This window comes from Bubalus bubalis, chromosome 6, assembly GCF_019923935.1.
Source record: "Bubalus bubalis isolate 160015118507 breed Murrah chromosome 6, NDDB_SH_1, whole genome shotgun sequence".
Lineage (NCBI taxonomy): Eukaryota > Metazoa > Chordata > Mammalia > Artiodactyla > Bovidae > Bubalus > Bubalus bubalis.
The window spans coordinates 111,229,313-111,243,713 of record NC_059162.1 but is presented as its reverse complement, the minus strand read 5'-3'; the positions used below and the strand labels follow the sequence as shown (position 1 = coordinate 111,243,713).

At 49.1% G+C, this 14,401-nt stretch overlaps 1 protein-coding gene across 1 annotated transcript in view; it reads left to right on the top strand.

Moving 5' to 3' along the window:
• The first annotated feature begins 1,026 nt into the window (after nucleotides 1-1,026).
• The window catches only part of C6H1orf94 (chromosome 6 C1orf94 homolog), a 42,196-nt gene continuing 28,821 nt past the window's right edge, over nucleotides 1,027-14,401 (top strand). The window contains exon 1 of the mRNA XM_006061285.4: nucleotides 1,027-2,126. Within this exon, the coding sequence (XP_006061347.3) occupies nucleotides 1,798-2,126 (329 nt within the window). The 5' untranslated portion in view covers nucleotides 1,027-1,797. The remainder of the gene's footprint in view (nucleotides 2,127-14,401) is intronic.

The following is a 14,401-nucleotide window of genomic DNA, read 5'->3' as shown; positions in this document are numbered from 1 at the left end:
CTCCAATGTTACCTTATCTATTCAAAGAGGTCTGCCGGGACTGTCATCTGAGGCTGCCACCCCTCTTCTCCCCAGTGCCTCACTTTGTTGGCTAGTTCCCATCAGAGCCCTTATTTCATCTATAATTATTACTTATTTATTTGCTCTGCTAGTTGGTGATCTGTCTCCTTCCACGAGAATACAGGCTTCATGAAAGCAAGGAAGGTGCCAGTTTTTTCATCTTCATCCTTCCCCAGTGTCCAGCAACTCACCAGCAGAGAGGAGGGCTCCAGTAACATCTGGGGAATGAATGAAGAAGGGGAGAAGTGGAGAAAGTTGTTAGGGTCACACAGCTAGGAAGGAGCAGTGTCAGGATTCAACCCTATACGTTTTTGGCTGCCATCTCAATTCAAGCCCATGCCTCTTTCTTTTTTTGAGGGCTCTTGATCATCCTTTATTGGGGAAACACAGGAGGAACAGTGTCGGTTGCTTAAGGAAGCTCCTCCAGTGAGGGGAGGGGCCCACCCAGCCGCAAACAGCTTAGCTCCTCTCTGCACCTCCGCACACCCCGGGGACCACTGAGCCCAGCGCTAGGGGAACCAGTCTTTCTCAGTAGCCTGGGGTACCTGGGTTTGAATCCCAGTTCCCCGCTTCTGGGTGGGCCTTGGATACACTCCTTAGAGACTCAGTTTCCTCAAATGTAGAAGGAGAGGACATAATGGTACTAACTTCATGAGGTTGTTCGGAGTGAATAGGACACAGAAAAAGCCCAGCGCCAGGCACATGGTAAGCCTCCCCACCCCCCCACCCCCCCCCACCCCCCGATCAAATGGCAATGAGGGGTGAAATCAGCGACTCAGGGGCAGCGCCCAGGTGGGTGCGGAGAAGCGGCGGGCCAGGCGGAGGCGCGATGCCCTGGACTTCTAACGGGGGCAAGCGCCCTGGGGTCCTCCGGGCCCCGCCCCTACCCCACCGGAGGGCCTGGGGCACCGACCGAAGCCTGGGCGTCCCGCGCACCTAGCCGTTGCGTTTGAAACCCACCAAGGAATTCCAGCGCTGGACTGGAAGGGTCCACAGGCAGGGAGCCACAGGCAGGCAATTTGGCCCAGCCGCCCCGCGGAGACAGCGCCCGTTTAAGGCTTAGGGACCTTTCCCCGACAACCCCAAAGCCCGGCGAGGCGGGAGGGCCGTAGCTGGTGTCTGCTGGGGACAGCGGGCGGGCGCTGGGCATTTAGGGACTGTTCCTGCGGGCGGGCCGCTGAGCGGCCGGGAGAGGGAGACCAGAGGGGACGGTGGGGCGAGCAAAGCGGGGCTCAGCCGGGAGGGGGGCCTGGGAAGACCCTCCCGGGAGAACCCGATGGCGGGCTCCCAGCCCCCGGTGCCTCGCACGGTGCCAGGCCCTCACCCCCGCACCCCCCAGGCTTAGCGTGTGCTGATGGACTGAGCCTAGAGTCGTGTGGCAACGGGTGAGGGCCAGGGCCTGTGGGGAGAGCCAGCCCTCCCCCTCCAGCTGTTCCCAGATGTCATTCTGCCCGCCCAGGCGCCTGGTTCCTGAGCTCAGGGGGATTCCACGGTTACTAAGCTACTGGTTTTTGTTGACTTTTAAATATTTTCTTCTACGGGAGAGGGGGAGGGGGGCAAAAGTCAGGAAAGAGCAACTAAAAACAGATCAAAATAAGCTCCCCCTCCCCGCAAGAAAGCTGTCCTCCATTCACCTTTCAAACACAAACCAAGGGCCTCTGAACAGTCACCTTTCTGGACCAGCGGTCAGACAGAACTGACCTCCTTCCTCCCCATCCTCACTGCCCTTTCTGGTGAATGAGGGGTGGTGGTGGATGGTCATCCTGTCTTCAAGCCCTGGGTGGACAAAGGGGCTTCCGGAAAGAGAGGAAGAGGATGGCCAGTGGCAATAGGCTGGCTTCGTCCTCAGCCCTGGTGGCCAAGGGCCCCTCTGCCCTAGGCCCGTTCCCCAGATACATCTGGATCCACCAGGACACACCCCAGGACAGCTTAGACAAGACTTGCCATGAAATCTGGAAGAGAGTTCAGGGCCTGCCAGAGGCCCTGCAGCCCAGGACCTCCAAGGAGCAGCTCTCTGCCCCCGTGACTGGCACTCCGAGAGACAACGGGCTCAGCTTCCAAGAAGAGTGAGTGTGTCCTTACTTCACGCAAGGGAGGAGGGAGGAGATGAGGTCTGACTTTCGGGGCCCGGAGGGAGTGTTTTGACCTGTTGTTCTGCCTGGCTAAACCCTAAAGGCTGTGTGTTTTCCTCCACCCACCACGGCCCTTTGACAGTCTTTACAGGAACAAAATGGTTGGGGTCCTGAAGTTACCTGGGTGAAGGGCCAGAACAGGACTGTATTTCTGCTGCTGTACCAGCCCACTTCGAGGACATTTCTTGTGCAAAGGCATAGGCAATACCAGGGTAGATCCAAAGACCTTGAAAAACCACCCTAGCCAGGGAGAAGGTTAGATGTCTGTGGCTTTCCCCAGAGGCAACTAGAATATGCTTCTCCCCTCCCGCCCTGTAAAGCTAGGCACAGATGAATTTGGTGGTTTTAAACCACATCTGGAATTCCCTAATACAGGGAGCAGCTGTCCCATTCAGCCTCCACAGAAGCCGCTGCGAGAGTGCACATCAAAATATTTACTGGGAAGGCATTGACATATTCAGAGGACATAATAGAAAATTAAAGTGCGGGAAGATGGCTGTAAATAGCCCGTTTCCTGGATGGGAAATCCTGTATCTGGGAAACACAGAGCTAAATGTTTCTCCACCAGGGCAAAGTTGGGCAGATATTGTTGGGGATGGATATATCAGAAAGGAGAGGGAGGAGCAGAGAAGAAGAAAGGACCTCGTTAGGAAAAGCGAATAAATCCACCGAGTTATTAATGTCACCTTCGAGCACTTGTTCACTGCTTTGCATCTTCAAAGTGGGCTGCAGACATTAATTAATTCTCCCAGAGTCCCAATGAGGCAGGTATTCGTGTCCCCATTTTACAGATGGATTAAGTGTTAATAATTAAGTGGTCATTAAAGACTAAGTGATAATTAAGTGTTGCCTGTTCCAACACATGCTCTGGCTCGGCTTAGAGATGCTCTGAAGTGGGGGAACCCTTCGGGCAATTATCAACTGTTTCTGGTTTCAGGGATTTCTATGCAAGAGCTAGGAAAGGCAAAGTGCAACTGCTTCCCAGTTCACACTCCCTGAAGCCCGGCCCTTTTGGGGCTCATTCACTTACTACACATAAGGGTAGAAGGCACTTTGGCTATTGCTGCCTCTCTGCCCCTGCTCAGCAGGACACGGCTGGGATGGGAATGGCCTGTCTACAGCCAGAATCCTGCTATCTGGCCCCCCGGTGGCACTGAGATCCACTGTCATCTGCCCTGGGACAAGGACTGGGCAGGGGGCCTGTGGGTCTGTGCTCAGCTATCAATGGCCAAAGAGCTGACTGTCCACTTTGTGAACCAAGGGTCAGTGGCAGTTTCCAGTAGCTGGCGCCCTCTCTGCCAGGACTCACAGAGTTAGGGGAGACAGACTCTACTTCCAGTCTGCACTTGGCTGGAAAGTGAACCTGGCAAACCTTTGGCCGGTCCACTTGGCCTTGATTTTCTCATCTGCAAATGGAGGGTGATATGCCCTGCCCTGTCCACATCGAGTTGATAATGAGGATCAAATGTGATGGGGACAGGAAATGATCAGCTGCATTATCCCAGTGAGGCTGTCCCTAAATGCAGTTCTCTGGGCTTGGAGGTGTGGGTTGTTTTTGTTGCCTTCGATGATGCTGATAAATGCTAGAGTACTTCGGAGGCCACCTTCAAGTTGAGTGGCCTGATTTCTGGGTCCCAATCCCCACCTCAGCCAGAACTGTTCAGCTTTTATGGCTTTTGCTTACTGGAGTTCAAAAGTAAAGTCGCCAGTCCAGGTTCGATGCATGAGACAGGGTGCTCAGGGCTGGTGCACTGGGATGACCCAGAGGGATGAGATGGGGGTTCAGGATGGGGAACACATGTACGTCCATGGCTGAGTCATGTCAATGTATGCCAAAACCACTACAATATTGTAAAGTAATTAGCCTCCAGTTAAAATTTTTTTTAAATCCTTAAAAAAAAAAGTAAAGTAAAGGCTGCAGTGAAATAAAAGATTCTGCTGTAAGAAAAGAGCTAGGAAACCATTGCCTTAGATGAATAAATGATATCATAATTGTACAGACATCAACCAAGTAGAACACAATGAGCTATTCTTGAAATAAAGGCAGCTGCGATGGTAGAGTCAGATAGCTCTGGTTTCAGATCTCTTTTCAGCCCTGTGCCAGCTGCAGGATTTGTTTAATTTATGTGAGCTTCAGTTTCCTCATCTGCCAAATGGAGATGATTACTATGCATTTCATGGGGTTGTTGGGATGATTAAATGGGATATTTAAACATTCCCGGTAATAACTAGGATTTGTAAAAATTCCTTATAATGATGATGGTGATTTCTTTGAGCCCTACAATTATTACATGAACTGGGGACTATTTTTAAACTCCCCTTCTTTTTACTTTTTGTTATGCAAATGTTCAAACATGTAAAAGAGAATGGTATAGTGAATGTCTGTCAATCAACTTCATTAATAATTAACTTCGGTCCATTCTTGTTTCAATTCTTCCTCCCCTATTTTTCAATCAAATCCTTTTTACAGATGAAATAACTGGTTTGGAGGGCTTCATTTCTTGGCCTGAGGTCCTACAGTTAGGAAGTGGTGGAGTTTCAGACAACCAACCCAGGACCACCTTACCCACTCCCCCTAGGAACTGAGACATCCTTTTGGAAAGTCAAAATATTTGGCAATCTCACGTTCTGGGTGAGCAAACATAGCTAACAGAGTTCACATCCAGGGAGCTGTCCAGAATATTTGTCAGATGGCTTCAGGCCCACAAGATAACCTCTCAGCCTCTCAGCTAATCTATCTAGGGTTTCATTAGTAAACCCAGTTTGGGTTTTGGTAATGTTAATTGCTATCAAGGCAGCTAGACAAGTAAGTTCTAGAACTCTTATTAGCCAGAATTTTTTTTATTTTGTCCCCATTTATCATGGAAACCCAGACATCTCAAGTTTGCAAGAGAACTTGGAGGCCGTTTTGTGTTGCTTGAATCCTTTCCTTGACATCCTTGTTAGATGGTTATCCACTCGTACACTTTCTTAGATGAGAAGCTCACTACTTCCTAAGGTAGCCTTCCCTCTCTATGAAGCCTGACTGTCAAAAGATCATTTTCTTTTAGTGCTGAAATCTGTCTCTATCAAACCCGTTGACCTGGATTCTGCCCTTAGGGCTCCAAACCGAACCTATCCCCCTTCCTCTCAGTGGCCCTTTTAGTTATTGAAAGATGGTAACAGCATCTTCCCTAGGATTTCGTGTCTTTGTAAGCTGAGTGTCTTTGTTTTTCTGAGCTTCCCTTCATGTTTGGTCCGTTTCCTGCCCACACTGCGGGTTCTTAGGGCAGTGCAGCAACCAGAACCAAGCACAACAACCTAGGTATGACCCAATCTGAGCAGACTGGCTTCTCCTCCTCTGTATTCTATATTCCTGTTCACGGCAATTAACACCACATTCACTTTTCTCCCCAAGCTGACTTCAGCCTATGAACACACTTCGAGTTCATTCATTCAATTATTCATTCAACACATATTTATTAAGCCATCTACTGTGTGCCTGGCACTGTGCTGAGAGCTAGTGAAATAGAGCTGTAAACCAGACAAGGTCCTCCTTTCCTAGAGCTTGCATTCAAGTAGGGGAGAGAAACACAAAGTAAGTAAATAAAAGAATATAACTTTAGGATGGAAGAAAGACTGGTGTTCTAGTTGGAAGAAACCGATCGTAAGCACATTAAAATTAAACCAATAATTTCAGCTAGGGAGGAGTGAGCTTATGGAAATAAAACTGACAAAGTACTAAGGGGCCCTCCTTTAAATGGAGTTGTCAGGGAAGAACTCTGAGGAGAGGCAGTCCTTTGAGCCAAGACCTGTATGCCAAGAAGGAGCCAGTCGAGTGAAAATCTAAGGAAGGATGTCCAGGTAGAAAGGAAAGAAACCACAGACTCTGTGGTGTAGGTGGGCTTGGGGAGGGACAACAGGGCTGGGGTGTGGTGAGTGATGCAGTGTGGCCCAAGGTGATATCAGAGACAGGCAGGCAAGGTCTCAGAGGCCTGGAGGACCTAGTGGGGAGTTCAGAGTTGATTCTCCATGATGTGGGTTACGGGGCTCCTTTGGAGGATTTTAGGAGGTGGGTGTAACACGATTGCACGACTAGTTTTTAAGGATGCCTCTAGCTGCTGTGTGGAAATGGGGCAGGTGAGAGAGCAAGCTGGGAGGCCTCTGGAAAGATGCTACAGGAGCCCAGGGAGCACAGTGGTGATGGTGCTGGGCCAGAGTGAGGGCAGTGACGACGGACAGAGAGGGGGACTTGGCTCATATTTTGAGGGGAGCCAAAGCAGCCTGCTGACGGCTTGGGGCGCACAGAGACATCAAGGCTGAATTGAGGTTTTTGGCTTGAGCACTGGTTGGACAATTTACTGAGGAAGAAGTGGAGAGACGTGGGCTGTGAGGGAGGAATCTGTAGTTCCATCTAATGCCAGTTTAACTCCACAATCTCATTCAGTCATCTTTTAATTAGTCTTAAATCTGGGCTGAAAGAATTGTGGAAAGTCACTTACTGACTCATATTCTAGGATTCCCTATTCATTCAGTTTCCCTGTTACTAACACTGCACAGCCTCAGGATGGGGGTCTGGGGTTTGCTGTTGACTCTATTGGCTGGCCTGTGAAATGGCATTTGCTCATGCCTTCATTTATGGAGTCATTCAACACACACTCACAGTCGCCTTCTGGGTGCCAGGCCCTGTGCTGGGTCCCTGGGATACACACGTGACGAGGACAGAAGGCCATCTCTCTGAGAGCTGCCAGTCCAGGGGGTGGGATGGACACAGATTCCTGTGGCAGCAAGGGCATTCAACAGGCATTTGTTGTGCGGCTACTGCTTGCCTGGTGGCTCAGCTGGGAAAGAATCCACCTGCAATGCAGGAGACCTGGGTTCGATTCCTGGGTTGGGAAGATCCCCTGGAGAAGGGAAAGGCTGCTGGAATACTCCAGTATTCTGGAGAATAGCCTGGAGAATTCCATGGACTGTATAGTCCCTGGGGTTGCAAAGAGTCGGACACGACTGAGCGACTTTCACTTCATTTACTGCTTGTCTGACAAAGTGTGAAAGGAATACAATGGCGAAAAAGATAGGGACAATCTATGAACTCCTACAGGGATCTTCAGTGTCTTGAGAAAGGCAGATCACAACATAATAGAGTAAAGGTCCTGGTGAAGTGCCAGTTCCATGGGTGACCAGGGCTTGGGGTTCAGGGAAGGCTTCCTGGAGGAGGCTGGGGGAGATGAGCTGGAAGGTCATCCTGAGCCAGACCCAAATAGGAGGATAAGTCTACAGAAAGAAAGGAAATCCATTTAAGCATCTAAAAAACCAACAAACCAGTCCTTTGTTGCATGCGTGCATGCTCAGTCGCTCAGTCATGTCCTACTCTTTGCCTCCCTATGGACTGCAGCCTGCCAGGCTCCTCTGTTCGTGGGATTTTCCCAGCAAGAATACTGGAGAGGCTTGCCATTTCCTCATCCTGGGGAATCTTCTCAACTCAGAGATCGAACCCACGTCTCCTGCATCTCCTGCATTGCAGACAGATTCTTTACCGCTGAACCATCGGGAAGCCCCGTTCCTTGTTGCTACTGTTATTTAAACAGTAAGACAGCCACCTTTCCGCTCCCATTCCCACACAATTTCCCATTATCCCCAGAGAGCTCCCCATTTTTCCTTGCACTTACAGGACTCTTTTTGGACACTTTCTTCTCAAGACCCAGCTCAGGAAAAAATGGGATGAATCTTACTTTTCTGTAACAGTTGTTTGGAATATATCCCCACTTTTATTTATAAATTTTCTTAAAAAAAAAAAAAAAAAGCTTGAAAACTAGTGATGGGAGTGATGAGGACAAGACTTGCACATGAGAACTCAGACTGTTGCCCTAGAGGCAGTTCTGATCCTGGGTAGCATTCTCTTCACTTGAAGAGGTCAGACTCCTCTTTGAAAATCTGAGGGAAGCTGTCATACACCATTTGGCTTGAAACACATCCTCAAATCCCTTGACATTTTGGAAGGTGAGAGAACCCCCGCTCCCCAAATTGGAATCCTTTTCTCATGGACACTTGACGGTCCCCTTCCTTAAGCTTCCCAGGGCTGGGTCTCAGCCACTGCTGTGATCCCCATCCCACTGACATCGATGCATCCTCCAGCCTGGTTGTCAGGTGAATTAGTGCACATTGGTGCTGCAGACAGAGGTTCAAGGGCCTCAGCCCTTCCCTCCTCCAACCTCCTTATGCACCTGTTGGTCCCCTTCGTGACAGTTTTTGATTCCTTGCCTCCCTGCAGGCCTCTCTTCCCCCATTTTCAGACCATCTTGTCTTACTGCTCCTGGTTCCTCTCCCTCTTGGATGTCCTTCACCCTTTGCCAACTTCATCTTCCTGAAACACATCAACAGCACTACTCAGGCATCCCCATGTATTCCTCCTTGTCTTCTGAACTGCCTGACCGGGTCTTGAAGAGTCTTTGTAGTTGGCCCTGCCTACTTCTTTAGGTGTAGCCCTGAATGCTCTTCTCCAAATTCCCTGTAAACCAAGATGTGCCATGAGCAGGAACATAACTCCCTTGCTGTCACTCAAATTATTCCTCTACCAGGAATGCCTTTCTTCCCTATTTCTGTCTACTGAAATCTTACCCATCCTTAAAGACCTGGAATTAGTGTATCATCCTTTAAAATTCTCACTGCTGACCCCATTTAACATTTTTCCTTTCTCCCTCTTCTTTGTTCCTTTTTAAAAAATTTAAGTAAGCAATTATATCCCTTCTCTTTCCTAAGAGTTTAAACGTGGCTCAGATAACCATGAAATAAGGAGACAGGTGGATTTAGAATCCCAGTATACTTCCCAGCTGTTGTCAAGTTGCTCAAAATTTCTGTGCCCCATTTTCCTCATCCGAAAGATAGAAAAAGTCATAGTGACCACACTAAAGGACTGTTTTGGAGGTTAATGAAAGAATGTATGCAAAGTTTGCACAGCACTTGGCAGAAAATAGTGATTCCAAATTCACCATCTTCGTTGTCACTCTGTTATCATGAGTATCAAGGATAAAATGACAGGGGTTAAGTAATCAACAATAGTGTGGGAGGAGGAGACTTATATACCAGAGAACCTAAGCCAAGGGAAAGGGCTCAGTGGAGGCCAGCATGTCAGTCTGAGACTCTAGGCAGGTGAAGCCAACAGTTGGTTTCTGTAACTCATATCATCTAATAGGAGAAAGCAGGACAGACAAGTGCTGCCTTAACTCTGAGGACCGAATGGCAGAGGTCGTTAGATGAGGGTGATGGGACGGAAGAGTCAGTTTAGAACCAGCTCTTGGGTTGACTGTTGGCCAGAGGGGAGGACACAGGGCCGCAGTGAGAAGTGTCCGCCTCATTCCGGAGCAGGGTTTCTGATGAGGTGGTCCTCTGGCAAGTACTGTACTCTGCCAGTGGCAACAGCCTCCCTTCCCCCACTTGACCATGGCTCCTTAAGGGCAAGGGCTATGTCTTACTCATCATTGTCTCCCCAGTGCCCAGCCGAGTTCCTGGCACTCGGTGGCAATGCAGTGTGTATGAATGAATGAGTAAGTGAATGACGGATGAGCCATAAAAATGCCACTGCAAGGAGAATGAGGCCCAGAGGTGGCCAGGGGCCAAGTGAGAGGTCACAGTCCTCAGAGGAAGCTTTGAGTGATGTGGGGACAGGATGTCAGGAAGCCAAGACATTGCAAGCTCTTTTCTTCCTTCTGCCTTAAGCCTAAGAAGGGAACTGACGTTTTCATGAGCAACTGATAAGTGCCAAGCTCTGTTGTTTCCATTTTCTGTTTATCTCATTGTCTTAGCAACCCTTCTCCATCAATGGTTAATATTATTCCCGTTTTACAGGTGAGGAAGCCAGGGCTCAGAGAAGTTAGGCAACTTGCCCAGAGTCATCCAGCTCGCAGGGAGCAGAACAGGGATAGGAACCTGGTGAAGCTTCAAGGCCAGAGCTGTTTCCTGGCACCAGGGGCCCTTCGGAATAGCCCTTGCATGTCTGCTTAGTACTGGGAGCCATGAGCGGTGAAGGCCAAGACGAATCATGATTAACATCCCACGTCCCGTGTCCCCCTTTTTAATTTAATTTTATGGTTTCAGGAGCCGTGTCGCAGGTTCTGGGAGCCTGCAGAGATGGGCCACCAGTGGTTTGGTTTAATCCCCTTTTTAATATCTTTGTTGCAACGTTCTTTCCAATTCAGCTCCCAAGTCACATTAAAAAAATACCTCTTCCTTAGGGTAAGCCTCCTCTTATTAAACAGATTCAAATGAAAAGTTTTAAAGATAATTTGAACAATAAGAATCACTCTGTAGCTCCCAGCCGAAGCTCCTTTATTGCTGTATTTATTCCCCAGTATTTCTTGTCTCATTCCCCAGCTCACTGAATCCTTCACTCCCCACCCCACCACACACCCTAACCCTTCCAGTCCAAGGCTCAACTTCTGCCTGCTAGTCTCTTCCTCTCTTCTCCCTTCTTTCACCTCCAGGGCATGGTGGGTCAGGTTGAGGGCAGAGTGGGAGGTCTCCCTTGTACCAGCCCATCTGCTTTCTAAGACTGTCACACCTGCCCTGAGGGATAGGGGAGGGTGGAGATGGGGGAGCTGAAGTGTCTGGAGGGAAATTCATATCTGTCTGCGAGTCCTATTGCATTGTTGCTGTTGTTCAGACGCTCAGTCATGTCCGATTCTTTGCAGCCCCATGGACTGCAGCACGCCAAGCCTCCCTGTCCATCACCAACTCCCGGAGCTTGCTCAAACTCATGTCCATTGAGTCAGTGATGCCATCCAACCGTTTCATCCTCTGTTGTCCTCTTCTCCTCCTGCCTTCAATCTTTGCCAGCATCAGGGTCTTTTCCAATGAGTCAGTTCTTCCCATCAGGTGGCCAAAGTATTGGCGTTTCAGCTTCAGCATCAGTCCTTCCAATGAATATTCAGGACTGATTTCCTTTAGGATGGACTGGTTGGATCTCCTTGCAGTTCAAGGGACTCTCAAGAGTCTTCTCCAACACCACAGTTCAAAAACATCAATTCTTCGGCTCTTAGCTTTCTTTATAGTCCAACTCTCCCATTCATACATGACTACTGGAAAAACCATAACTTTGACTAGATGGACCTTTGTCGGCAAAGTAATGTCTCTGCTATTTAATATGCTGTCTAGGTTGGTCATAGCTTTTCTTCCAAGGAGCAAGCGTCTTTTAATTCTGTGGCTACAGTCACCATTTGCAGTGATTTTGGAGCCTAAGAAAATAAAGTCTGTCACTGTTTCCATTTTTCCCCCATCTATTTGCCATACAGTGATGGGATTCTTGATGAAAGTGAAAGAGGAGAGTGAAACAGTTGGCTTAAAGCTCAACATTCAGAAAACGAAGATCATGGCATCCGGTCCCATCACTTCATGGGAAACAGGAAAACAGTGGCTGACTTTATTTTTCTGGGCTCCAAAATCACTGCAGATGGTGACTGCAGCCATGAAATTAAAAGACGCTTACTCTTTGGAAAGAAAGTTATGACCAACATAGATAGCATATTCAAAAGCAGAGATATTACTTTGTTAACAAAGGTCCGTCTAGTCAAGGCTATGGTTTTTCCAGTGGTCATGCATGGATGTGAGAGTTGGACTGTGAAGAAAGCTGAGCACTGAAGAATTGATGCTTTTGAACTGTGGTGTTTGAGAAGACTCTTGAGAGTCCCTTGGACTGTAAGGAGATGCAACCAGTCCATCCTAAAGGAGATCAGTCCTGGGTGTTCATTGGAAGGACTGATGTTGAAGCTGAAACTACAGTACTTTGGCCACCTCATGGGAAGAACTGACTCATTGGAAAAGACCCTGATGCTGGGAAAGATTGAGGGCAGGAGGAGAAGGGGATGACAGAGGATGAGATGGTTGGATGGTATCACTGACTCAATGGACATGGGTTTGGGTGGACTCTGGGAGTTGGTGATGGACAGGGAGGCCTGGCGTGCTGTGATTCATGGGGTCGCAAAGAGTTGGACACGACTGAGCAACTGAGCTGAACTGAACTGAACTGATGGGACTGGATGCCATGATCTTAGTTTTTTTAATGTTGAGTTTTAAGCCAGCTTTTTCACTCTCCTCTTTCACCTTTATCCAGAGGCTCTTTAGTTCCTCTTTGCTTTCTGCCATAAGGGTGGTGTCATCTGCACATCTGAGGTTATTGATATTTCTCCCAGCAATCTTGATTCCAGCTTGTGCTTCATCTAGTTTGGCATTTCTCATGATGTACTCTGCATGTAAGTTAAATAAGCAGAGTGGCGGTATACAGCCTTGAGGTACTCCATTCCTAATTTGAATTAGTCTGTTGTTCCATGTCTGGTTCTAACTGTTGCTTCTTAACTTGCATACAGGTTTTGCAGGAGGCAGGTAAGGCGGTCTGGTATTCCCATTTCTTGAAGAAATTTCCAGTTTGTTGTGACCCACACAGTCAAAGGCTTTAGCATAGCCAAAGAAGCAGAACTAGATGTTTTTCTGGAACTCTCTTGTTTTTTCTATGATCCATCTGCATCCAAACCAAGGCCTGGAGGCAGAGGGTGGAGGGAGGGAATCCTGGCTCAGAATGCAGATGCCTGGGCCCCATTCTGGACCAACTGAACTGCCATTTCTGCAGGGGTGCCCAGCAATCTGCATTTGAAACAAGCAGCCCAGGGGACTCCTGTGCATATCTGTAGAAAGTTCTCTGATACTTTGAGGGTCAAAGATGAGGGAACCTCAGGCTTCAAAGGGACACAACTTTGAGAAAGAGGTATTCCAAAGAAAAGCTTGAAGGAAGGAGATTGACTTTTTTTGCCTTCTAAGCGGATGCCAGGGATACTGTAGAAAAGGGACTCTCCCCTGTGTGAAGACCTTTGTTGAGAAATGAGATAAACACGGAGCCCAGGCTCGGGCAGCGGAGGGATTCCAGAGTGCCACTGCCCTTAACCTCAGGTGGTGTCACCATCCCCACGGGACAGATGACCAAGATTTCTGTGACTTCTTACCCCAGCCAGCCTGGACCCTGGGCTGTGAAGGGTCAGCAGGCCGCTCCCCGCGCTGCGGGTCTAGAGGTCTGAGCTGCTAACATTTGCATAGCGCCTGTTACAGTTTACCGAGTGCTTTCACATTCCTCATCTCACTTAATCCTCAGGCAGCCTGGAGCGTGGAGGAGGGGCGGGAGTCAGAGTTTTCTGCAAGCCTGCTGCCCACTCTGCCCCCTCACTAGGGAGGGCCCAGGGGGTGCAGCTCTGGGTTTCCAGGTTCCCTTGGGGTGCAGGTGCATGGGCCCTGGGGTGGCAATGGAGTCTGTAGCTTCTCTCCACTCCCCTCTGCACCCCCCAAATTGAAAAAAATCGGCCCAGTCCTCTCGGCTTGTAAGAGGGGGAGCCCACCCTCCTCCCCCCTTTCTTCCTTCTGGGTTTCTATAAGCTACGGCAGTGTTGTGCGCATGTGTACATGGGTGTGTCTACGTGTGTACATGGGTGTATGTGCACGTCTGTGCTATGTTTACCTGTGTAGGTATGTGTACGTCTGTGGTGTGTGTGTGTGCATGGCTGTGGTGTGCATGGTTGCATGTGTGCACACAGCTGTGTGTGGTTGTAGCATGTCTGTGTGTCTGGGTGTGTGTGCATGCACTGGTGTGTGTGCGTGTGCATGGTTATGCTTCGTGTATGTGTACATAAGGGTTAGTATGTATGTGAGCATGACCGTGGTGTGTGGGTGTGTGCATAGATGTGGGGGGAGGTGGTGGCATGTGTGTTTGCACATATGGCTTGGGAAATGTGTGTGTGCACATATGTAATGCTGTGTGGACACTCATAGGCTGGTGTGTGTGTGTGTGTGCATGGTGTGGTGTGTGTATGGGAGGGGGACTCGGCAGATTGGTGAATCCTAGGTCTGGGGAGAGGAGAGGTGAGGACACAGGTAGCTTTGACAGGGGCGGCCGTGTCCCCTCTGTCTACACTGGACAGATGCCGCCTTTGGTGCTGTGACGTAGGCTCCAGGGGAGCAGAAGATGGATCCCTGCTCCCCAGGCAGACGAGAAGACCCAGAGTGTCCAAGAGCCTTGGTCAAGTCACGGTGGGGGCCAAGTGGGGAATGGGGCACTTAACCTCTTCATTTAGAAACTGGGATAATTGGATCTCCGTGGGCTTTTGATAAACCGTCGTTCTCCCTCTCCCTTATATAAAATGGCCTTGTATTTGCACATAATCTACACACACCTTCCGGTGTACTTGAAATCATCT